The sequence below is a fragment of the Ailuropoda melanoleuca genome, chromosome 2 (genome assembly GCF_002007445.2).
Source record: "Ailuropoda melanoleuca isolate Jingjing chromosome 2, ASM200744v2, whole genome shotgun sequence".
NCBI classification, from domain to species: Eukaryota; Metazoa; Chordata; class Mammalia; order Carnivora; family Ursidae; genus Ailuropoda; species Ailuropoda melanoleuca.
The window spans coordinates 64,811,117-64,836,672 of NC_048219.1; the positions used below are offsets into that span (position 1 = coordinate 64,811,117).

Here is a 25,556-nt window from a genome sequence, read left to right on the forward strand (position 1 = left end):
GGTAACTCTGGTCTAATCTGGTCAGCAGGACCTTTGAGTAAACAGAATACTGATGTATGTTAGGAGCAAGAGACCTTAACTCTGAAATGCCTTAAAGATGTCCCAGACTAAAATTATATGGTAATATGGGGCCCCTGGGTAGCTCTGTTGGCTAAGTGTCTGCCTTCGGTTCAGGTCGTGATCCCAGGGTCCTGAGATTGAGCCCCACATCAGGCTCTCTGCTCAGCGGGGAGTCTATTTTTCCCTCTCCCTCTAGGTCCCCTCCCAGTCAAACAAACAAACAAATAAATAAATAAATAAAAACCTTAAAAAGAAAAGATTATATGTTAATGTGAACCTAGGAGCTGTGAGGCCTGCCTCCTCGGAGAATGTCATGTTGGCTGTACAGCTTTCTAGGGGTAGAGGACAGAAATGTTTTACAAGTTAAACTCTCACTGCTGTGTGGGGGAACTTTGTGAACCTTCATTTCTTCTGGGTCAGAGCTGCCTGTTCAACACAGGGACGACCTGGCTTGCCAGCTGCCTTTGATGTCTCCCACCTCTCTCTGTGTCCTCTGAATTATTTGATGGCTTCTATCCTTGGAATATTCAGTAAAGCTTAATACTAGATAATAGATAAGATCACAGTTTCACATGAGTCTGATTTGGCAATCCAATCCTGTGTGTTAGAGCTTTGATTGTCTTGTAAATAAATAATCAAAAGCCTTGAATGATTAAAGTTCAGCAAGTAGTTATTGGATATAGGATGGATTTTGTTCCCAAATCTCACTTTTAGATTGATGGTACTCTGACAAGGGTTTCCATGGCAATGTGGTAAGGCTCCAGGTTAGTGTAATAACCTACGAGAAAGCACTTCATTATTGTTACTGACGAACACAGTCACATTTTTACACAAGTGTCCAGTTTGGGATGCATGGAACTTCTCTCCAGCCCTAGTGGTGGGATAGGGTGCCCATCCCATGCCAAGGCCATCGAGGGCAGCACAGTATTTAAAACCATGCTAACAGTAATAGGTGCATGATAATTTTAGTTATCCTTCTCCCTTACCTTCTAAAGCCCTGACCCTAGCCACTCTCAGCTGAAGAAAATTAAATTTCTCGTGTTAAGAAAATCCAGATTTTCATAATCACTGGCTAAAAGGAGAATTTTCTTTTAAGCTCTGGAAGGGATCAGACAAATCCTGTTTTGTTTTCCCTCACAGAGTTGTATAGAGGCCAAGGCAAGTATGAATTTTACTGTAGGCAAAGCTCTTCAAAGGGAAATGGTAGAGGTAGAAACCCCATATTGGCCAGAAATGAGCTGTGAGTTTTGTCGTAATTCACTAACAGTAAAGTGTCAAAATTTGTAATTCATTTATCTAAAAATATTAGAGTAGACTTCAACCTCTCATCTCTCCCTTTAATAACATCTGTCTCATTTGTATTTCAGTAGGTTTTCTTGAGTAGGAGAGCAGGAAATAAGGTAATGAGAGTTACACAGAACCTAAAGCTTATCTAATGGTTACCTATGCCCCTGGAAGTACATGCCACACTTAATGCTGTCACAGGTGTACTGGGTTAAACAGGTGGCCAGTCATGATATCCAGGAGCAGAAAATATAGACGCAAGATGACTGAAGCATAGTTCTAACCGCCCCCCCCCCCGCCCCGTGTGGTTTTGAACTAAGGAGCTCTGGGGCGTAGGGGATGAGGATATGATAGAACCTGTGGGATTCCGTTAGGTAGCTAAGAGTTAAGCATAGGAAACTGTCAGAAAATTCAGACAATACATCACCCACTGATAAATCAGTAATGCTGTAGCAATTTAGGGAATGGAAAGATGAGTGTGTTAATTTCCATTAATTTTTTTTGTCTGCATGGATATTTGTAAACAAAATTCTGAGTTTGTTGAAATATAATGCTTAGTAAGTATAATGTTTTCTAGGTCTGATTCTTCAGAGATAACTACTGACAATACTTGATGTATATTCTTGTAGTGAGTATAAGTTGTGCATAAATTTTCCTATATATATTTACGCTTTTTTGAATTTTCCAAGAAAGCTTTTGCTATAGATGGGACTTAAACTCAATCTCAAAAAAAAAAAAAATTATGTTTAGATCGGTAGCAAAAAGTGGGGGAGAGCTTCCTAGGTCAGAAGACATGAGGAAAATCACTGAGAAGAAGAGGTCATATCTTCAGGGGTGGTAGTGAGGACTCAGGTTGTCAGGGTATGGCGTCTGTGTGGGCCTGGTAGGGGTTGTACATTTGGATGAGTAAGATGGGGTCACCTGATGGAGTAAATAGTCCAACTCACCAGCCTTGCATTTTTTTCACAGAATTGTTGTAGGACCTTTAGCCAAAAAATAACTTGATGCAATTGGCGTATTAGGAAGGTAAAGCTGATGATGATATATAGAAAAATACTGCATGGGGGAGGATGTGTTGTAGGAGGTTATCAGAGTAATATAGGTGATAGATTATGAAGAATTTCATTTTGGTGGTTATGGTGGTGGTCGTAGTAATGAAGAAGAAAAATCTAAAAGCTATTTTGTAATCAGTAGAGCACGATGATGAATTTGGATTTCAGGGAATGAAGACGGCAAAATGACCCAGAGCAATAGAGGAGTGCGATACTATGGAAGGAAATGAGAGACACGGGGCAGAAAGATAACTTTTAGATGCTGTGAGGTTTGTGGCGATAGCATGGCTGTTCCAGGGGAAAGGGGCCCATATGCCATTAGAAATAAGGTTTGTCTTGCGGAGGCAGTGTGGTCAAGGTCAGGGCCGGGGACCAGAAGAAGGGTGATCCTGTACAAGAGGCGATGGAGAACTTCAGAAGGGTAGAAAGAGAACCACAGAAGTATACATTTAGAAAACAGTGGTTAAGGCCCCTTATAGCAAATTGGTAATTTAAAAATCTATGAAAAATAATGTTTAAGCAGATGACATTTGAAAAAAAACTAATTAGGTCATTCATTTTTATTGGGGGATTAGAAAACATTGACAAGCGAAAAGAAAAAATGCCCTAGTCCCACAACCCAGAGATAACTATTTATGTTTACTTAATTACCATTTACATTTAGGAGTGTATTTCTACTTTTTTCCTATGTGTGTATGCATAAGTTAAAAATAGCATTCTGTGTATGACCATATATTACAAAAATGGGATCAAAACTAAAATTTAAAGTTTGTTTTACATATTGAAGTATTGCAAACAACAGAATAACTTGGGTAATCTTGTGTCAGAAAGCAAGGAACCTATCAAAGACTAATGGGGTTGTGTCAAAAGGACACAATAACCAACATGAAGGTTGCCCTGTTGGCTAACAATGTGACCTTTTGATCACCAATTAGAATAACCACTGTGGCCACTGAAACCCATTGATTCAATGAGTTCTTGCATGGGGTCTCTCATGTGGGTGCTATTAGGTAGCAGTTGGGACTGCCGTCCTCTGAATCAATGGGGCTGAACGGGGCTCATTCTAGTAGCTGGCAGTTGATGCTGGCTCTCTGCTAAGACCTCAGCAGGCCTGCAGCACCTATATGTGGCCCCTCCGTGTGCCTTGGGCTTCTCAGGAAGAAGCTGCAAGGCTTCTCATGACCTCGCTTCAGAAGGACCCAGCATGTTACTTCCTCTGTGTTTTGGTGATCAAGTGAGCTTCCTAGGGGGGCCTGGATTCAAGGGGAGGAAAATAAAAGCCCACCTCTTGATATGAGGAGCATTGTTCACGTACAGGGAGGGAAGGACTTGGTGGTGGCCATCTTGAGAGACTGTCACCCACATCTTATTTGTCAATGTTAGAGAACATTTATTATCTTCTTGCTATGACACATAAGAATTTAACACTCACACCTCTATTTCCTTTCCCGTCTTCCTTTCAGTGTTGTTAAAGGAGTTTTAGTTTCTGTCTCACTTCCTCAGAAAACTTTTGTTTCTGGATCTGCAGCACCTCTTGATACTTTTTAAGGAGAAGGTATTAGTGCTCCTATTCTTCCTTTTGTGTCTCTAACCCCTACTTCACTTCTCAACTTCTGTCATTTGTCCTTGGACTTTTGTATTGCCACGATTTTAAACCGTTTACCTTTTATTCCGTAGCCACATTAAGTTTTCCTTTATATCCAGTTGATCCTACACAGAGAAAATGAATAACATGTTTATGACGATTATATTGAAACAGTTCACTGCACAAGCAAGATCACATTTCCTGTCTAATTTTTGCTTAGAGTTTCTGATGCCGCCCTTCTTTCTTGCAACATTTGCCTTTATCATTTAACATTTAACATTTGAGTTGTTCCATATTCTGGAGGATAGCATGGCATGTCTGTGATCGCCTTTTCCTAGCCCTTGGAGCCCTCCATTCTCCACTCCAGTCTGAACAGATTGCTCTCTAAGTCTGCTGCCCAGTGTCCTGGGCTTCCTGCCATGACTTTCCTGGTGTGGGGCCACTGTTTCCTGGATCCCATGTCTGTCTGTCTTGGTTCACTCACTCATTGTGCTGCAGCATAACCTCAGATGATTTCCTAAGGAAGGGTGTGAAGGAGGTAAATTCTCTAAGCCTTTTGTAAGTTCTGAAAATGTTTTCATTCTCAGGCCATCTGGTTGGATCATTATCTCTTCTGCTGGCATGTGGATATATAATCATATTTAACCAATTCCCTATTGTTATGTGTTTGTTCTGAGTTTTACCATTATGTATAAATCGAGTGAACAGCCTTATATCTTTTCATATTTGTGCCATACACAATTATTTGCAAAGAATAATTCTGTAGAGTGGAAATCCTGGGCAAGTGGTATATACATTTTTAAATATATTGACGTGTTCTGCTAAAATTCTTTAGAAGGTTACCCCGTGCCTTCAAAAGATGTATGTGTATGTGTGATTTAACTGGTTACTGTGTAGAGATTATTATGTGTCAATGGTTCTTTTCACCAAGAGATTTGTTGGTTTTTGTTGTTTGTTCTCTTTGTTTTTGTTTTTTGAAGGCTGGCAGTTAATACGGCTCAGGAACTCTGAAGAGGGTAGACCAGAATTTTCTGAGCAAATTGGAGATGGTACCTGGAAAGAGGATAGACATGAACTGTCTTTAAATATTTGAAGGGTTATCATGTGAAGAAGAGATTTTGGACTGCCAGGAGCAGAAGTAGGACTGGCAGGTAGAAGTCAGAGAGGGTGCAGTGTAGCTCTGGAACTTTGGAATAGCAATCCCGAGGTGGAGTAAGCAGCTTTAGGAGATGCTGCACTTCTCACCATGGAGTTGTCCAGGGAGAAGGGCAAACTGGGAGAGCTTTGGTAGATGGGATTAAGAAATCTGTGGGTAATAGAAGTAGGCCATCTTCAGAAGCCATTTCAACACTACTGCATAAGGATGGTAATGAACATAAAGTTGTCATCAACAGAGCGAAGTTTGGGTTAGGTGAAGTATGGTTGTGAGGCAGAAAGTTGGCATAAACCTATTCTGTAAATAGAACAGTACACCCTTAGAAGTATTTATTTTCCTTTTGAAATTAAATTTTTTTCCTGCAATGATTAGAAAGTAACAGCAACCACTTTTTGGGGAATGATGTGTTGAGATAACATATGTTTTATAGTGAAATGGCAATAGTCAGCCCACATTCAGTCCTAATTGTGATGGTGATGTGTCATTCTTCTTACCTCTTCCTCATCATTTCCGGCTGGGCCCTTCATCCTGTGAAGTCACCCAAGTATCAGTGAGCTGAAGACTAATAGACAGGAAGGAATAGGCCCTTTTAGGACTTGTCCTAAAGCTTAATGAATCTTTCTAATCATGGTATGAAAAATTACTAGGTTCAATTTTAACTATAAAATTTTTTTTCACTTTTTGAGTGCCTTTTCTGTTTTCATATTTTTCATGTTTGCCGTTAGTACATAGGTCATCTTATTTTCGCACCAGTTCTGTCATAAAGATGGTATTATGCCCATTTGACAAATGGAAAAACTGAAACTTAGATCAGCTTCGCCCGAGGTCACCCAGAAGAGCTAGGGTTCAAGTCCTGGCCTCCATGCTAGAGCCTTGTGATCATTTACTGACTATCTCTGCCTCCCCAGACTTAATTGCTTAATTATCATAATGAATTTCCCAAATAGAATAAGGTTTTGAAAGATTCTAACAGCCAGCCGGCCAAGAAATATTTATGGAAATTCTGCCATCAGCATCGGGATGTAGTGGTAATAATCAGAGGGCATTCTTAGACACTTCCATCTATCGGTTAATTCTAACCCTGTCATTCCACTGTTCCACAAAACAGGAAAGATGAGGATTGTGGCAGCAGCAGCCACACACTGCTAACAGCAGCTCTGTTAAAAAGTATTCACCATATTTATAGAGATCTGGAAATGGGGTTAGAGAAATTCAGAAACAGCTACAAGGTCATGCAGTTAATAAAGGGCTCCTTGTTTTGCTGGCATGTTCTTTGATAACCTGCTTCTAGCTGTTTTTCTTCTGATCCATAGCTGAATCAAATTTTCCTACCTCTTTTGTTTTTTTAATTGAAGTATAGTTGACATACAGTATCCTATTAGTTTCTGGCTTACATCATGGTGATTTTATATTTTTAAACATTACCAAATGATCTCCTGTTAAGTCTAGTACCATCCATCACCATATAAAGTTATTACAATATAATTGACTCTACTCCCCTTGCTGTACATTGCATCTTTATGACTTAATTTATTGTATAACCAAAAGTTTGTACCTCTTAACTCCCTTCACCCGTTTTGCCACCCCCGCCTCCCTCACCAATACTCTTTTCCTCTGGCAACCATCAGTTTAGTTTGTTCTTTGTATCTGTGGGTCTGTTTCTGTTCTGCTTTGCTTGTTCATTTGTTTTGTTTTTTTAGATTCCACATATAAGTGAAATCATATGGCATTCGTCTTTCTCTGACTTATTTAACTTAGCATAAAACTCTCTAGGTCCAGTCTATCCATGTTCGCACATATGGCAAGATTTCATTCTTTTTTATGGCTGAGTCATATTCCATTATGTATATATACACCACATCTTCTTTAGCCATTCATCTGTGGATGAGCACTTAGGTTGCTTCCGTATCTTGGCTGTTGTAAATAATGCTACAATGAACATAGGGGTGCATGATTCTCTCTGAATTGGTGTTCTCGTTTTTTTGTTTTTTTGTTTTTCAGGTAAATACCAAGAGGTGGAATTGTGGGATAATATGGTAGTTCTATTTTTAATTTTTTTGAGGAACATCCATATTGTTTTCCACAGTGGCTGCATCAGTTTGCATTCCCACCAAGAATGCATGAGGGTTCCTTTTTCGCCATACCCTTGCAAACACTTCCTTTTTTTGTCTTTGATACTAGCCAGTCTGATGGGTGTGAGGTGATAATCCCCATCTCTTTTACTTGCCTACCCACTTTTTTTTCTGTCTTGCTTCACTAATCTAAATGTATCAAGTTTTGGAAATTAAATATCAGACTTTTTTATCATAACACATTTATGATGACCTCTAATTCTTTTCTAATGATGTCTTTACAAAATTAAAATCTGGATATTTTTCTCCTTTTCTTTTAGAATGGAATAATAATATTCTCATCAGAGTGCTCACCCACTCAGACATAGGTTTGTAGGACTCTTAGGATTTTGGTTTTGGAGGTGATCCTGCTTGCTTCACACTGAGGAGCAGGTGAGGTTCAACTCAGGAAATATGGGCACTGCGCTAGGCTTTATGGATAGAACAGTAAATGAGATGCAAGCAATATAGATATTTGCAGGGGTAAGCATCCTGACAAACAGAGAGATCTGTTGAGACACTTGACCCCACTGGGGATTAAGGAATCAGGAAAATATTTCTAGAGGGATGTAGTTGGTCTACCTTCGTATTGCTGTGGGATCTGTTGGGGTCTTTGTAAATCTTCTAATTACAGTTTCAGAGAAGTAAGGAGGTAGTTTCCCCAAGGGCTTAGAGATTCCTAGGTCATTTGTAAGTTAGGACAGTGGTTCTCTAACTTTAGTGAATATTGGAATCACCTAGAGGGCCTGTTAAAACTAGATTGCTCATCTGACCCCCAGGGGGTCAGTACGTCTGTGATGGGGCCTGAGAATATGCATATCTGGCAAATTTCCAGGCGGTGCTGATGCTGCTAGTCTGGGGACCACACTTTGAGAACCCCTGGGTTAGAAATGAGAGAACTAACCATTTTCTTTGGGAAGAGGTGAAAGAAATTAGAAGAAAAGCCGGGATGCTGTGCCCAACTTTTTATAAACTCAAGAGAGACTCTTTTCAAAGTGTGGAGATACTGCATTTTGGCTAAATTTAGATGAAAGCAACATACCAAATTTATAATTTTTACTAGTAACTTTTAATGTTTAAAGACTATTATAAAGTTAGGTTTTATCTGATACTTATTTGATACATTGGTTAATAGTCACTTTTAATTTTATACCAATTTGAAAGGAGTTAGAAGAAACAATTTTCTAAACTCTCAAAAAGCCTTAGTATATTTCTTTTTTTTTTATTTTTAAAGTTCACTAGAGAGAAATATTTAAATTATTTCTTAAAGTTTGAGAGTAAAACTGTTGCTATGATATTTCAATATTTTGCTTGACTTTGGTGTGTCTGCTTGAAAATATTTTAGAAATCACAAAAATTTTAAAAAATTTCAGTATTGGATCTCATCTTTGGAAAAACGATTTATTTGAAAGGTACAGTAAATAATTTAGCAAGGCTTTGGCTGACCTTAGGAACATATTAACTCATACTTTATAGCAGTTTGGTCTGTCATACCCTCTAAACACTGGATATAGTTACCTAGAATGCTGTAGATTTAAAACAACTAAACAAAAGAGGAAGATTATTAGAAAAAATAAGAGTGGAAGAAGAGATGCCTTTAACTGAGGGGAGAAAGGCAATGTTATAAATGAGAGAATTTATCTTTAAAAATAAGAGTAAATGTTTATTACATACATGAATTCATTATAATAGAGGATTGTCCTAATAAAAAAATATTTCTAAGATTTTTGTACGTCTGATTCAAGTAAGAATCTCACTAAAGTAACTGTTTTCCTTGCACTTCTTGCCTCTCCAAGAGTCATGTTCTACCTGTGCACTATTTTCAAAGCACTATATTCAGTGCTCTACTCACTGCAGAATTTAACTAGGGAGAAAAGCAGGACATTTCAGCTTTTTAATTTTCCTGGGATGGTCTCCAGCTAAACACAATTACTTATTTATCTGACCTTTTCTTAACTGAAATATTCCAACCACTTCCTTTGGAAACACCTAAACTTCAAATAAATCACCAAAACTAAAAAATAAGTCCATGAAACATCCAGGAACTTGGAATATGAAAGGCAGTTTGTTACCTATTATCTTGAAAGTGCTTCTTTGTGCTAGATGAGTTAGGGAGGTCAGACATTTACTCTTTTTTCATTCCTCTTTCTCATCGCTGGGAATGTGATTTTGATTATGTATTAAAATGACAAAGTTCACCTGCCATTTGGGATTCATTATAATTAAATTCATAATGAAACAAAGATGGGAGTGGTCTGCCCAAGTCCATCCTGGTTTTACCGTTTTACCACTGAAAATCTCACATCCTGTGAAATCTTCCTGTGATGCAAAAAAATCACGGCAACCGTGATTTGCAGTTCACAATAATGGATCATTCATTGTCACATTATGCTGAATGATGCAACTGAAGTGTGTTGTAATCATGAGCATTAACAGTCATCTTTGACTGTGCATTGGAAGTTCAGATAATGAGAATGAGAATAGTTACGATACCAACACCAGAATGCTGCAAGCGTCACCAGTGAAGAAGGTTATAGTTATTATATATGGACATATGTATAATATATATTATTGCATCTATTAGTATATAATGATATGTTATTATAGATGGAAAGACACCTGCATTAGGGAATTAGATAACTGAAACAGACTATACCGCACAATATGCAGAAAAGAATTTGGGATTGGACATTGTTACGGATTGAATTATATATATCCCGTCCCCAAATTCATTTGTTGAGGTTCTAAGTCCTACTACCTCTGAATGTGACTTTATTTGGAAAAAGGATCAATATAGATGTAATTAGTTAAGTGAAAATGAGGTCATAGTTGAGTTGGATGGGTCCCTAATCCAATATAACTGGTATCCTTATGAAAAGGGGAAATTTGGACACAGAAATGCACACAAGGAAAATGCCATGTGAAGACTGGAGTTGGGCTACCAGAAGCCAAGGAACTGCAAGAAGCTAGGAGAGAGGTCTGGAGCAGGTCCTTCGCTACACCCTTCAGAAGGAGCAGGGCCTGCCAACCCCTTGATCTCGGACTCCTAGCCTCCAGAACTGTGAGACAATAACTTTATGTTGTTTAAGCCACCAGCCTGTGGTACTTAGTTATGGCAGCTCTAGCAAACTAATTTGGGCCTGACAGAGGTGGGGATGTAAAAGGACCGGCAGAGACTGAATCTCCCAAGTCTGGACTGAGACAGGCAAGTGCATCTAAATCCATCCAGATTTTTTTCATCTTCCAAAAAGACATTGATGCTCAGTTGAAAATAGTAGGCACCAAATGAATGTGGACCTATCACATGGATATACACATTTTATTTTTTCCCTTGATTGTTCTATGAAACTGACGAAAGTTACATTTCCTGATTCAGAGGTTACAACTAAAACATCCTGTCAGTGAAAAAAAAAAAAAGGTTAAATTTTGATAACAGATGTGTTGGCTTCTTAGAACATAGATGCAGGTTGTGACGAACACTCATATAATGAAATAATGGCTCATTTGGGGGAAATAAGACTGTTTCTGAACTCAAAAATGTTACCAGAAAAGAGTAGCCACATTGAACAGGATCTTCTTTACTAGAACTGTTAACTTACTTGGAATCCATCCAGTATGCTTTGGAGTGCTGGAAAAGGATGGATATTTTACACATGGATAGTCTATACAATGAATTTATACATGCAGAGGACCTTGGAGACAAATAGCTGGCTAGCAATACAAGCCTGTAGGTTCAAAGTGGGTGGACCTTTTCAAGAGAGCTGGGAACTGCATTCTGCAACTCTAAAAAGCCTCCTGTTGCTAGTAAGTAAAATCTCAAGTATTTTACGCTCACACCTTTCTTAAGAAAATACTTAGATTGAGGTCGTCCTGTTGGATTGATACCAGTAATGTGGACTTGTAAGAGCAGAGCTACAAGTCAAAGTGAATTTTATGTTGGACTGTAGTTCATTCCTGGAAAATTTTAAAAAAGGGCAAAAAACATACATATACCTCACCTAAAGGCTACAAGCAATTCAGAGAAGTAGTATTGGAAAAGGAAACAAAGAGTAAAAATATCCTACTGTATCATGGATAAGAAGATGTCACCATTATATTTTATTAAATATAGACAACAACTGTTTAGTCCCGTTGTATTTACATTCCCCTTTTACAAAGTCTCAGCTGTATGTTTCTTAAAATATACAATAATATAGCATACAATAATATAGCCTACTAAATTTAAATATTCAGGAAAAGAGTGAAATAAAAGGGCAGAAAGGAACATAAAAATATTGGACGCCTGGGTGGATCAGTTGGTTAAGCATCTGACTCTTGATCTCGGCTCAGGTCATGATCTCAGGGTGGTAACACTGATTCGCATGGCTCTGTTTTGGGTGTGGAGCCTGCTTAAGATTCTCTCTTTCCGTCTACCTCTGCTCTTCCCCTCCCACCTATCCCTTTCTCTCCCCCTCTCTAAAAAAAAAAAAAACAACAACAAAAAACACACAACAAAAACACACACACACAAAAATACTACGTTTTCACATTTTATTTGTTAAATTGTCCTCTTCTTAATTACTACTAATTACCACTATTAACTAATCTTACTGTTTGTTTAAATAAAAGCTCTTATTGTAACAGAAAAGTAAATAGTACAGAACAATATATAATTTCAGATAAACACCAGTTTTTCATAGTTCTCTGTTAAAGTAATAACACATGTGAGTTATGTTGTCATGTGTTTTTCGAGTGGTGTGGCTGTGTCTTGGCTGACTTAAGTTGATCACCCCCTATGCACAATACGCACTTTGCCCATTGTCTTTGTCCCCTTGTCCCTCTTCCTTCCATTCCTCCTCATCACACATTTCAGTTTCACTAAGGCCAGTGAGTTTCAGATTATAAAAAGTTCTAGATTAGTCTTGGAAAAGCTAATTTGTGTAACCAGCTCTGAATTTTTAATCCCTAAAATAATTTCCATGGAGAAGAACTGAAAATCTTCAAATAAAAAGTTAATTTTTTTATATTGCTTTATATTGTTCCCATTTGGAAGGCAGCATGGTATATAGCTTGTAGAAGTAGGGTTTCTTAAGTTCCATGTATATCTAATGTTTTGGGGGCAGGTAGGACTATTTCTTTTTGTGTGTGATCATAATTCTGATTGAATTGGAAGTGCTGGAATGACAACTTACCTAGTAACAGTTTTTAAATTACATGATATCTTTGGAATGTATACATTTTTTCTTTTTTCTAGTATATACTTCTCTGTTCTTCAGAGTTTATTAACAGTGTTCTACTTTTCCTAGTATTAAATTCATACAATGTACTAGGCATTATGTTTCTAAATTCAGAGAGGTCCTGAGAGTGTGTGTTTTAGCTGTAGGATCTTCTGATTGACAAGTATGTTTTTTAGGTCAAATGTGATACATAAGTTTTAGCATGTGTTGTTGCATTTGGCAAATATGCATCTGCTCACAGGCTTACATATTGTTATTTAGGATGTTAAGTACACTTTTGAGATTTTTAAGGTGCTTTTATTAATGGATATAAAAATTAGTTTCTATTGGGTATTTAATTGCTATAAAATTCCTCAACTTCTGAAATTGACACTACTTTGATCTTTACTTCTACAGTAATTTGAGAATGCTGTTACCAGTGGTTGTTTGCAGAATTCATTCGTTCAACATGGGACAACTGCTTAAAATCTGTTCTTATAGGTGAACATAAGTGTCAATATGCTGTCTTTTAAAAATATTGTAGAATTCTAGTGACATTTCTAAATTCTCATAAAGAAGAAGATCAGCTAGGAGACTTGGTCTGTTTTGATATCAATTGTTATTTTATGCTGAGAAGTTATTGAATGTTCCTTTAATACTTGGAAATATTGATAAGCATGTCCTCTCTGACATTGTGTTTTATGTGTATCATCCAGAGACATGGAGTCCTGTCATACATTGGGAATTTTCGCCTGCTTGCAGAACTTTCCAGCCCTTTTGTGAATCAGCGGTAGGTAACTATTTTAAACTTGTGCTGTTTCTTTTTAGTTTGGGGAAATTTTTCCCAGGATCCTAAAGCTGCTAAATAAAAATGAGAATATGTGATGTGAATTATTATCATCATTGTGCAAATGAGGAAACTAAGCCTTGAAAAGGTGAGAGAAACTTACCCAAGGTCCCCTAGGTAGAAAGTGGTGGTTCTGGCTTTTGAACAGAGCTCTCTTTGAAGGATTGGCCATGCTTCATTATACTTGGGTTCATCGTGGGTCCAGTTCATGTTTTTTTTTTTTTTTAAAGATTTTATTTATTTATTCGACAGAGATAGAGACAGCCAGCGAGAGAGGGAACACAAGCAGGGGGAGTGGAAGAGGAAGAAGCAGGCTCCCAGCGGAAGAGCCTGATGTGGGGCTCGATCCCATAACGCCGGGATCACGCCCTGAGCTGAAGGCAGACGCTTAACTGCTGTGCCACCCAGGCGCCCCCCAGTTCATGTTCTTGACACCAGCTTATTTCTGTTCCCAAATTCTGATACAAACATTACCTTCATCCCTCATTTAAAAAAAAAAAAAAAACTGGCTTCTAATTTTAGATTTACAGAAAAGTTGCCAAGATAGCATAGGAACACCCATATCCTCCTTACCTGGTTTTCCCTGTTGCTGATATGTTACATTACCATGGAACATTTGTCAAAACCTAAGAAACCAGCATTGATACATCACTGTAAAGTGAACTCCAGACTTCACGGGATTGCGTTAGTTTTTCCATTAGTGTTTTCTTTTTGTTCTAGGATTCGGTCCAGACTGCCACATTGCATTTAGTTTCATGTCTTCCCAGTCTCCTGTGGTCTGTAACAGTTTCTGAGTCTTTCCCTGTTTTTCCTGACTTTGACAGTGTTAAGAAGTACTGTCCCGTTGTTCTGTAAACTGTCCCCCAGTCTGGATTTGTCTGTTTTTCTTATGACTAGGTGGAGGTGATGGGGTTTTGGAAGGAATCCCATGGAGGCAAAGTGCCCTTCTCATCATATCATGTTAGGAGGTACATGACGTCCACATGACATCACTGGGCATGGGAACTCGCATCACACCATTAAAGTGGTGTTTGCCAGGTTTCTCCACTGTGAAGTTTTTTCTTTTCCTTACTCTCTCCTTTAAAAGCAGGATATGAAGGATAGCCCACTCTCAAGGGGCTGAGGGGGAAAGGAGGGAGGTGGATGCTTATATTTGCCAGGGGATTTATTATGTTGCTTTATGACCCTATCCTGTCATTTAACGAGGTCTGCAGCATGTCTTTCCTGTGTCTTTCCGTATCTATCGTCCTAGGTGAGGGCCTTCAGGATCTCCACAGTTCAGTTATTGCCATAGCCTTCCGATTGACTTCCCTCCTTCCAGATTCACCCTCTCTTCAGTCCTTTCTTCACAGTACTGCTGATGTAATCCTGCCAGTGATCCACTTTCTGGACCTTATTTTCTTCCAAAAGCTGTATCCTGTTTAGACTCTTCTCTGACTTTGAGGTTCACTGTAATGTGCTCCATGTGTTTCCAGCCTTATTTCTTACTGTACATTAGAGTCAGTTCTGAACCCTTACTGCCTCATGCACCTGTGGGTGGTTCTCGAGTTTCTTCCCTTATTCACATCCTCCATTTACCTTCCATCTTTGAAAAATTTACCTGTCTTTAAAATCTTCGGTCAAAGTCCCAAAGCCAGGGGAGGCTCCATGATTGCGTGTAGCCCTTTTGTGACTTAGTACAGAGATAACCCAGAGAACTGGGACTGTCAATCCGACTCACGTGGGTTAGAGAGTGTACCCTGTATTAAGCCAAGGATCCAGGTAAGCATGAGGCACTGGCAAAGCTCCCTGGGTCCTTTTTGCATTGGGTGGACTCTGGAATAAGGTTACCTATGAGGGCCGTAAGCAGTATGCATAGTTCCTGTTGCAGACTAAAGGAGCTCTCTTGATTGTGAAACATCTCCATTTAATACTCAAATAGTTACACAGCTTATGTAACATTCCCCAGGGGGTCAGACCCCTTAAATCCATACATTCTAGGTTCGTTTGCCATAGCAGTCCTTAGACTAGGTATATCCTAAAAGCATTCCGCGGATGTGACTCTCCTGCAGCAAATACCATTAGTCTGTTTATCGGGACATTTGTTATTAGTATGTTCACTAAGTGTTTAGCCTGATCTTTAAAAAAAAAAAAAAAGATTTTATGTATTTATTTGAGAGAATGAGAGTGAAAGAAAGAGAGCATGAAGTGGGGGGAAGGTCAGAGGGAGAAGCAGACTTCCTGCTGAGCAGGGAGCCCAGCCAGGGGCTCAATCCCAGGACCCCGGGATCATGGCCTGAGCTGAAGGCAGACGCTTAACCGACTGAGCCACCCAGGCACCCCTAGCCTGATCTTTTTTTTTTTGCCAAAGGTGGTGGGGGCAGGGGAGGAGTGGTCCTTGCACCCCCAAAACAGGAGAGAATAGATTACAGATCCGCTGCTGAACCTTTTCTTTCCCAAGTTTTGCTTATACGCTGTCTTATTTTATTTGCCCATATTTCAGGTAATCTTACTTCTTCAAGAAGACAGTTTCTTGGGCTTGGCCATTTAAATTTTTAAAATAATAACTCCGCAATCGTCAAAGACGCTGATAATGTGAAAGTATAGAGCAAAGAGCATGTATTTTGAAGTCAAATGACCTGCATTCAAATCCAGGCTCTCCTACTTAGCACTGTGTATGAGTGGAAGATATTTAATCTCTGAGCCTGGTTTCTTACCTATAAAACAGGGCTGATGATGATGATGCCTATAGACCTCACAGTTTGTTGTGAAGATTCAATGAGATTATGTATATAAAGCACCTGGCACGGTGCTAGCCATTCAGTATATGTTCTGGAAGTGCTAAATGTCTTACATATTCAGCACTCTAAAACCCAGTGAACGCTGGAAGTGCACAGTTTATATGTGCTTTCTCTACTTTGCTGTATCTCTTTGCTCTTTCGCTCACTAAAATTGGGCTTCCTCTTCTGTCACTGGAACTGTCTCATTAGAGGCACCAGCGACCTCCAGTTGCAGAATCCAGCAAACTCCCTTTGGTGCCCGTCTCACTGCGTCTCTCTGTGGACCTTATGCCATTGTCACCTCCTTCTACGGCACAACTCCCTTTTCTTTCCTGACACCGCACTCATCTTGTCCTCGTATGTCTCTGACCATACTCCCTCAGCCTACTTGGTAAGACACAGTCCATAAATGCTAGTGTTCCCTGAGGCTGTCTTCTGGGCCCACTGATCGTCTCCGTGCTTCTCCCTGGGGTGAGTTCTCCTTTCAGGGTGTCAGCTATTACCCATTTGCTCATTTTTGTGTGATGGACTATGCATGAATTTAAACCAGATAAACTCAAGTTGTAATTCAACCTTGCCACTCAACTTGCCCTGACCTGGGCTAAGTTATTTAACATCCCTGTACTATATTTCTTTCTCTTTAAAAAGAGCATATTTAATATTACCTATTTCTTTGATAGTCAGTTGTTTTCTCCTCCCAGGTGGCAATCAAATTCAACATGTCTAAAATAAAATGCAACATATTTCCCTCTGTAGTCTCTTATAGTCTCTTGTTCAGTATGTGGCCCAGTCATTCTCTCGGTCACTCCTGCTCGACATGTGGGAATCATCTTTGACTGTTTCTCCCTCACCTACATTTGGTCCATCATTAGGTCCTACCAGATAACCTCCTAAATATTTTTTGCCTTGGCCATTGACTCTCCATCTGTACTATCAGTGCCCATCAGCTCTCGTCTAGGCTACTGTACCAGCTTCTAACCCTATACTGCCCAATAGGGTAACCACAAACTACATGTAACTATTTACATTTAATTTAAATGATATTAAATTAAATTAAAAATTCAGTTCCTCAGTCTAACTTGTAACATTTCAAGTGCTTGACAGCCCCATGTGGCTGGTGTCTACTGAATTGGGTAGCACATCTATAGAACATTTTCATTATTACAGCAAGTTTTTTTGGACAGTGCCATTCTAGACAAGGGGTTGGCAAACTAAGGCTTAAGGGCCAAACCCACTGCTGTTTTTTTTTTTTTTTTTTAAGATTTTATTTATTTATTTGACAGAGAGAGAGAGCACAAGCAGGGGGAACAGCAGGCAGAGGGAGAGGGAGAAGCAGACTCCCTACCGAGCAGGGAGCCCGACATGGGACTCCATCCCAGGACCCTGGGATCATGTCCTGAGCCGAAGGCAGACGCTTAACTGACTGAGCCACCCAGGCGCCCTCACTGCTGTTTTTTTGTAAATGAAGTCTTATTGGGGCACAAGCTGTGCTCATTTGTTTACATGACTACTGTTACACTACAATAACGGAGTCCATTTGTTGTGACAGAGACTGTACAGTTTCCAAAGCCTATTACTTTATGTCCACTCCCTGGCTCTTTGTGGAAGAAGTTTGCTGATTCCCGCTCTAGACAGACTACCTGTCTTCAGTCCTCTTCCCCTTTTGTCTCACTTCTATGTTGTTCTCTTCCATGATGATCTCTCTAAAACACAAAAATGAACATGCAGCTCTCCTGGTTGAATCCCCCCAGTGACTCCTGCTGCTTACAGGATAAAATGTGGGCTCTTTAATGGGACACAGAACGATTTCCAAGTAGAGCTGTTATTCTTTCTGCCACATTTTCCCCTCAAAAATCTCCTCTCATTCCAACTTGTTCATGTGCTGGAAAGGTCTCCTGGCTCCTTACTCATCCTTCAAGACTCAGCCTGAGGATTATTTCCATCACTAAACCCCATCTCTCTCAGGTTGGGTTGGGTGTCCCCCACTTGTGCTTCCATAATAGTGACATACAGTTACACTATTATGATTAGTGTATTTTATGATAATGTTCTCTCTCTCTCTTTTTTCTGTTTCTTATTCATCTCTGTGTTTCATTAGATCAAGGGCAAAATTTTGTTAAAATTTGCATGGTCCAGCACTCATTGTCTGGCACATAGTAGCCATTTAATTGCTTTTTGAAAAAATTGGTCCCCAAGAGGTGATCAGTTAAGCTCTAACAATGTCCATCTCTTGAATATGATTCAGAATATGAGATTTTGAAGTGGGAGAAAATTAACTCTGATGCTTAAAGGAACTTCAGTTTGTTTTTGTTTGAAACTCTTTGAGAACTCATAAAATTATAAATAGTTTAATTCTGTCCCTTTATTTAAAAGCCTTGAGTCTTTAGTAAATTAAGAAAAGGAGAAGGGTGGTTGGAATGTGAACAAGAAATGGTATAATGCAACAACAAGGAGATATAACAAAATTGAGTGCAGCTACTTAAATTCTGTTAGGGTTTTCTATTGGTTAATTGTTTTCTTTATAGTTTGTGATATTTTTATGTTTTCTCTGTTTTAAAGCTTTGTATAATTTAAGAAGGCACACGGGATGCATGTGGTAGGTTATAGAGGAAAAGAAGACTGAAATAAAGCTTAGACACCTGGGCTTCAGTTACATTTCTGCTGCTAAGTTATACCCATGCATCAGGTTTCTTTTTATAAAAAGTAATTCAATGGCTGTAACTTCTTTCTTGCCTAGATGCTTTTAATTGCTATGAGGACATATTTATGCATTGCTATCAAAATTAAATAGCTTTTAAGAACTTTGTACATAGGCTTCTTAATATGTTAATTCAGTATTTCCTAAATACCTCCTCAATACCTTAATGTCCCAGTCCCTGCCTTCCAGGACCTTCAAGTATGGTGTCTGGTGTCACATCTATGTTTGAAAAAGCAGGACTTAAAAATATAAAATAATGAGCTAGTAAAACAAGATGTTATGTGAAAAGGGGCAAGAAAAAAAGTGCTGGGGGGCGCCTGGGTGGCACAGCGGTTAAGCGTCTGCCTTCAGCTCAGGGCGTGATCCCGGCGTTATGGGATCGAGCCCCACGTCAGGCTCCTCAGCTATGAGCCTGCTTCTTCCTCTCCCACTCCCCCTGCTTGTGTTCCCTCTCTCGCTGGCTGTCTCTATCTCTGTCTAATAAATAAATAAAAAATCTTTAAAAAAAAAAAAAGAAAAAGAAAAAAAGTGCTGGTGTTAATGGTATAAAACAGCTGTTCTCAAACTTGTTGATCTCAAAAATTATTGAGGACTCGAATGAACTTTTATTTCCTGTGGGCTTATATCTATTGATATTTGCCAGATTGGAAATTAAAACTGCAACATTAAAAAATTTATTAATTCATTTAATAGGAACAATATTTTATGTTAACATAATGTGCTTTTTTTGAAAAATAACTACATTGCCAAAATGAAAAAAATTTTAGTGGAACAGTGTCATGGATGTACATTTTTGCAAATCTTCCTAATGTCTAGCATGGTGGTATTTAGCTGGATTCTCAAGGCTGCCTCTGTTTTCAGTCTGTTGTGAAATGTTGTTTTGGTTGAAGCATATGAAAAAAAACCCAGCCTCTCAGAGTTAATAATATAGTCCCGGCCTCTCAGAGTTAATAATATAGTAGGAAAAGGTAGAAGTATTTCAGTAGTCTTTTCAAGAATTCAAGGATATTTTGCTTTAACATTACACCAAAATATACCAGGAGGCAGTTTCTTAAAGGTTAGTTAAATGCAGAATCTCAAACTATATCTTCGAACTTTCCATACATAGTCATATTCAAATTCACTGGTCTCTCTTTGCTTTGAATCTTTTGCCCATGCATAATTACGTAACATCATGCCTTGGTCATTTGGTTATTTGGTCCACTGAGTTATGTAGGCCCTCCAAATATTGGTACATTTATTAGTAATATTAAAAAACCTCACATTAGTTAATGTCACACTGATCTCATTTAAAAAGTCTCTTAAGTATTGAGAAGCTATCAAAGTCTTTTTTCCAGATAAAATTTTTCCAAAATTCTGATTTTCATTTGAAAGTTTAAATTTTGTTATTGGCAACAAATACTGACAAGCTTCTTTTTTCGATGTGACAAACTCACTTTTCATTTTTGAGAAAATGCCTGCCAAATACCCAAGTCTAAATAACATAGTTTTTCAGTTGTTATTTCAAGTAAAAATGGTGTTCCATGGAAAAGGCATGTAGTTTAGCTCATAATTCAATTCATCATTCAAGGGTTTTTTTCCTTCAGACATTATGTAGTTTAGCTCATAATCCAAATCATCATTCAAGGATTTTTTCCTTTCCTTCAAGGGTTGTGCTTTGCAGAAGTGTGTTATGTATACTTCCCATTTTATCACACAGAATATTAAAAAGATGTACTCATCGGTCATGATGCGATGAAATTATCATTCTACATCAGGGACATTCTTAAGTGAAACCAGTTTTTCCCCCTTCTCTAAGTTGTTTTTTTTTTTTCTTCCTTGTTTTATTTTTAATTGCCAAGTGTGTGGTGGTAGAGAATACAATGCCCACTAGTACCATTTTGTGCCATTGCTGTGATTCGTGCTAAGTTGCCAGTAATTTTATTTACCAGTGCTTGTACCATCATTGTAGAAATCAGCACAAGGAGCAAGGTAGATAATATTTTAATATTATTATAAAAATAGTTTTCCCTTGTACACCCTCCAGAAAGTCTCAGGAGTGCATGGACCACATTTTAAGACCTATTATTGATTGATATTTGTCATGCAGTCCTTCACAGAGAAGGCAGGACATATTCTTAAAATGTCTTAGGGTGTTTTTAAAAATGTATGGGGAGGGGAGGCCCTCCATTCAAGGAGGAAGGATTAATGTAAGTTTTTAAAAAGTGGAATAAACATGCTGTATGAAAGAGAAACTCAAACTTGTAGGATCAAAGTATGTCTAGGAGGAGGGTGAATAGACATAGAGGGTGTTGAGTGTCAGAACTGACTGAACTTGACCTGGTGGGCAATGAGAATGTAGTCTAGTGGAGGAAGACATTCTGAAAACAGCACTGGGTAATTGTAGTTTTTGGTATTTGTAGGATAGACTGGAACACTGAAGGCAAAAGATTGGGTTAGAAGGTTAGTAGACAGCTCTTAGTTTTGTGAATGAATGGTGCAATTTCATTAGTCCAGAAAATAAATAGGAGTCCAAATTAGGCTGTGGGGATAGAGAATAGATGACAAAATAGAGATTTTCAGGGAAGGAAAAAGTGAAATTGGCAATGGGTGAGAAATTAGAGATAGAGAAAAGGGATGAGTGTAGGATAACTTCTCTGCTGTACCTTTGAGGAATGGGCCCATGAAAAGAGATGAGTAGGCAAGACTGGGGGGAAGGGGGGCGGGTTTGGTTTGGAGATGTTAGGTAAAAGAACAGACAGAGCATCTGAGTGGAAATGTAGTGAAAGGTACAGAGAGGAATTTTAGAATGATCAGATAGAGGTGACATTATAAGCCATGAGAAAAGATGGCATTTAAATTATAAAGTTGGGTGTCTAGAATGGAAGTATAAGATAAGGAAGAGTAAATAATGAAAAGAATAGTTTAGAAGAAGAAGGAGAGCCAGAGTAATATTGGGGTAGAAGTCAGCTTTTCTAAAATTACGTTTCTGAACCCCTAAAATTTCAGAGTTAATATTTGTTAAATACTAATTGTTTACATACCTGAAAGAATGACATTTGCAACCAAGGTATAACTAGGGTCAACTTACTGCCCAGTCCCTGTGTAGAGTCCCAGAAACAGTACAGCCATCCAAAACCTTATTGGAGTTTTTCCAAGGTTGTCAACAAAGATCCAGTTTGTTACTCACAGCAACACTTCTTAAAATTCTCTTCGCTCCTCTTGAACTCACAATATCTCCCGGACCCTGCAGCTTTCCCAAGGCTCATTCAAACTTCTGACCCTCAACTCCAAACTCCAAAAACTTACTGAACCAGTCCTGTGTAGGGATTGATTTTTTGCTTCCATCTTCTTTTCTCACTTTTTTTCTCTTTCTTGATCTGCAAGGAGCCCCTTCTGCTTTTTCCAGATGTGAATTATACCAGATAATACCCTGTTTTTACATATTTGTAGTTAGTACCACACTCTGCACAGTTTAATTCCCAGGACATAATTGAAAACAAATTGAATTGTTTAGAAGGGCAGTGGGAGAAAGAAGTGCTAAATGACCAAAGACAGATTTTTCCCTGTGGGGTTAGCTGAGGATTATAAACACACACAATTTGCTATCTTTTCTTGTATACCTTGTCTTAGTAATAACTGTAGATGGTGGGTAAAAGAGAGTTTCCCCCCTGTCCTTTCTTCCCACATGCATGTATTCCTTTTTCCTCTGACGCCTTTCCCTCTCAGCTTCAATACATATATTCACAAACTATTAGCCTTTATTTGTTGGGACGAAAGAGTGTTCGAATTAGGTAAGAAGTAGATTCCAACAAAATAAGTGGACCTTCTGATATGAGAGAGGAAAATAAGAGCAACTATATAAATATAATTTCACCTTGAATTAATACACGGTCTCTTTCTTTTAAAAGAGACTGGCTTGGGGTGCCTGAGTGGCTCAATTGGTTAAGCGTCCAGCTCTTGATTTCAGCCCAGGTCATGCTCCTAGGGTCATGAGATCAAGCCCCGAGTGGGACTCCATGCTGGGCATGCAGCCTGTTTGAGATTCTCTCTCTCCCTCTTTCTGCCCCTCCCATTTGCTCACACGTGTGCATGCATGCTCTTTCTAAAAAATTACAAAAATAGGTAGAGAGAGGCTGGCTTAAAGACCAGGCATTGTTCACATGAAAAAACTGGCAGAAGATAAATATGGTGATTGCATAGGAAAGCCAAAGGACAAGTTCTTTAAGTCTGGATTTGTAGATAATCACCTTTCCACACAACCAAAAATTTGGAAAGTGAATGAAGTGCTTGGAGAATAAAGTATAAGTATTCTGGACTAAATACAGTACAAGACTTGTAAGAAGAGAAAAGTCTAGAAAGGTTGAGTCAAGGGAAACCAGTTGGGTGATCGTAGTCATAGACATAAGAGATACTGAGGACAAAAAATTAATAATGGCAGCAGTGGGAATGGAATGAATCAGGGGATAAAGGAGAATTTTAGGAAATGAAATGGATAGGGCTTGGTACAGACTATAGGAATAGTCTAGGATGACTGCAAGTTTCTGATTTGGATAACTAAGTCATTGGTAATGCCATTGATGAAGATTGGGAGGATTGGTAGATATAAAATTCCAGTTATAAAATGAGTGGGGATATAAGTTACAGCATGGGGAATACAATCAATAATGTTCTATCAACTTTGTATGATGACAGACATAACTAGACTTATTGTGGTGATTTGTTCCCAGTGCGTACAAATATAGATCCACTATGTTGTACACTTGAAACTAGTATACCATGGTATGTCAATTATACTTCAGTTTTAAAAATAAATAAATAAAATCTACAGACCACACACACACAGTTTTCCACAGAAAGACCTGAATTTGAATAAAGAAAAAATAAACATTGGGATGCTCATGACACACTAACATACAAACAGTATTGAAAAGATGGCCTTTGGGCTCTTTCCAGTTTTATCCGGCTAACTGAAATATGACCATTTAATTACACAAAACAATTTTCTGTAGCTTAGTGTTACTGTGAAAGTTTGCTTGTGCAAATTCCTTAATGTTTATACTAAAATGGAGTTTATTCATGAAAATAAAAATGTTTCCATCTATCAGAAAACCAAGTGATTGGGAGAATCAGAAGAGAAACAGGCAGTTTTTTGTGGAAGCAGTAGTGGGGGGAGGAGTGATATTGGTTTTAGGCATGTTGAGTTTGGGTCATATTTGAGAATTTGTGATTTGTGAAATGCTCACCAATAAACGAGGTGAAAATGCTCAACAATAAATTAAAAATCTGGAACTACAAGTAGACCTTGAGAGAGGACTTGAAATCAGACATTTGTTTTAGGGTGTTGAGCTCTTGAGAGTGGCTGAAATGGCCTTGGTAGCACATATAGAAGGGAATGGTGCTTAAGAGGCACAAATATTTAAGGGACAGGTAGAGGAAGTGGAGACTGAGAAAGTGTAGTTAAGGAACCAAGAGAAAAATAGTATCATGGAGGTCAGGAGAGATGGAAGTATGGTGGTTGGCAATGTCGTATGCTATAGAAAGGCCACTTACGATGAAGGCTAAGATGAACCCACTGTCTTGGGTATGGGAAAGCCACTGGTGACCAATTTCTTTTGTAGGGGAATGTAATCATATTGTACTGGGTTGTGAAGTATAGCAGGAATGTCTGTGAATATACTGTTCACTTCTCTTTCAAAAAGTGTGATAAGGAAGACAAGTAGAAGAGAGATTTTTGGGTTAGGAAGAATTGAGCATCTTGGTGAGACAGAAGAAAGAATCCATCTAGATGGAACAAGGGGAAGGGGATAACTGATGGACTAAAGTCCTAGAAGGTGGAGTGGGGTCCTGAGCATGGGCAGGGAAGCAATTAGCCTTGGAGAGAGTAAGGAAAACCTCTTTATCTGAGTATAAAGGTAAAGGTGCCTGAAAAGAAGTTTTGAGACTTTGAGATCAGAGTTTGAGGAATTCATGATTGATGGACTCTACTATCTCAGTAGTTAGAAGAGGCCAATTCCTCTGAAGGGACTGAGAAGTAGAAAAGAATGAGGAAGGGAAGTAACTTGAATGGTGAGACAGAGGTTGGAAGCAATTTTATGGAGTGTGGAGTTAAATAAAAAGACCGGGAAGGAAATTTGAGAATTCAGCTGAAGTTCAGCTCTCTTTAAATTATAGTTGTGCCTGCCATTTATCTTAATCTCAGTGTTGATGACTAATAATTATTTATTGAATTTTTAGTGGGGGGTTCTTAGTATGTGTCATAACAGCTTCATAGCAGAAGGGAGGTCCTATCTTTGTCTCCAGTTTTATAGAGATAAAACTGAGGTGTAGTAGTCCATAACAGAGGTGCTTAGTGGCAGAGGCAGGCTCTGAACCTAAGCATCCTGGTTGCAGAGCACAGCACCTACCTGCAGTATATACTACATGCTGGGAAAGCTGGTGTGATGAGAGGTTGGAGGCAGGCAGGGTGGGTGGGATGGGTGAAGTGGCAAGAGATCTGAGGGTGCTGAAGTGTGTTCTGAAGTTAATTGAGTTCAGGGAGGTGGGAAAGGAAGTAATCAGTCTAGAGGCTGATAGGGATTTGAGAGTTGGGAGGCTGAAGAATGGGTTTAGGTGGAACTGGGTAAAATGAAATATAGGGTGCTAAGAGTTGTGATGAGAAAGGCATTGGTCATTTGAGGGATAGCATTTCTTATAATCCCAAGGTCATAATATAGTCTAAGAAATGAATGGCTGAGGTTTACAAGGGAAGTCTTTGGAGTAGAGAAGACTGGAGGATAGGAGATCTGGATTAGAACAAAGGATTTTGATTTTACTGCTTCAGTGACACT

The 25,556-nt window shown here is 38.8% G+C and overlaps 1 protein-coding gene across 4 annotated transcripts in view; it reads left to right on the plus strand.

Moving 5' to 3' along the window:
- Window positions 1–25,556, plus strand: part of LOC100464807 (TLC domain-containing protein 4) — a 99,876-nt gene that overhangs the window by 67,029 nt on the left and 7,291 nt on the right. For all 4 annotated transcript variants that reach the window (XM_019795123.2, XM_034653957.1, XM_002915126.4 and 1 more), the window contains one exon: window positions 13,160–13,233. In XM_019795123.2, coding sequence (XP_019650682.1) covers window positions 13,160–13,233 — 74 coding nt within the window. The remainder of the gene's footprint in view (window positions 1–13,159; window positions 13,234–25,556) is intronic.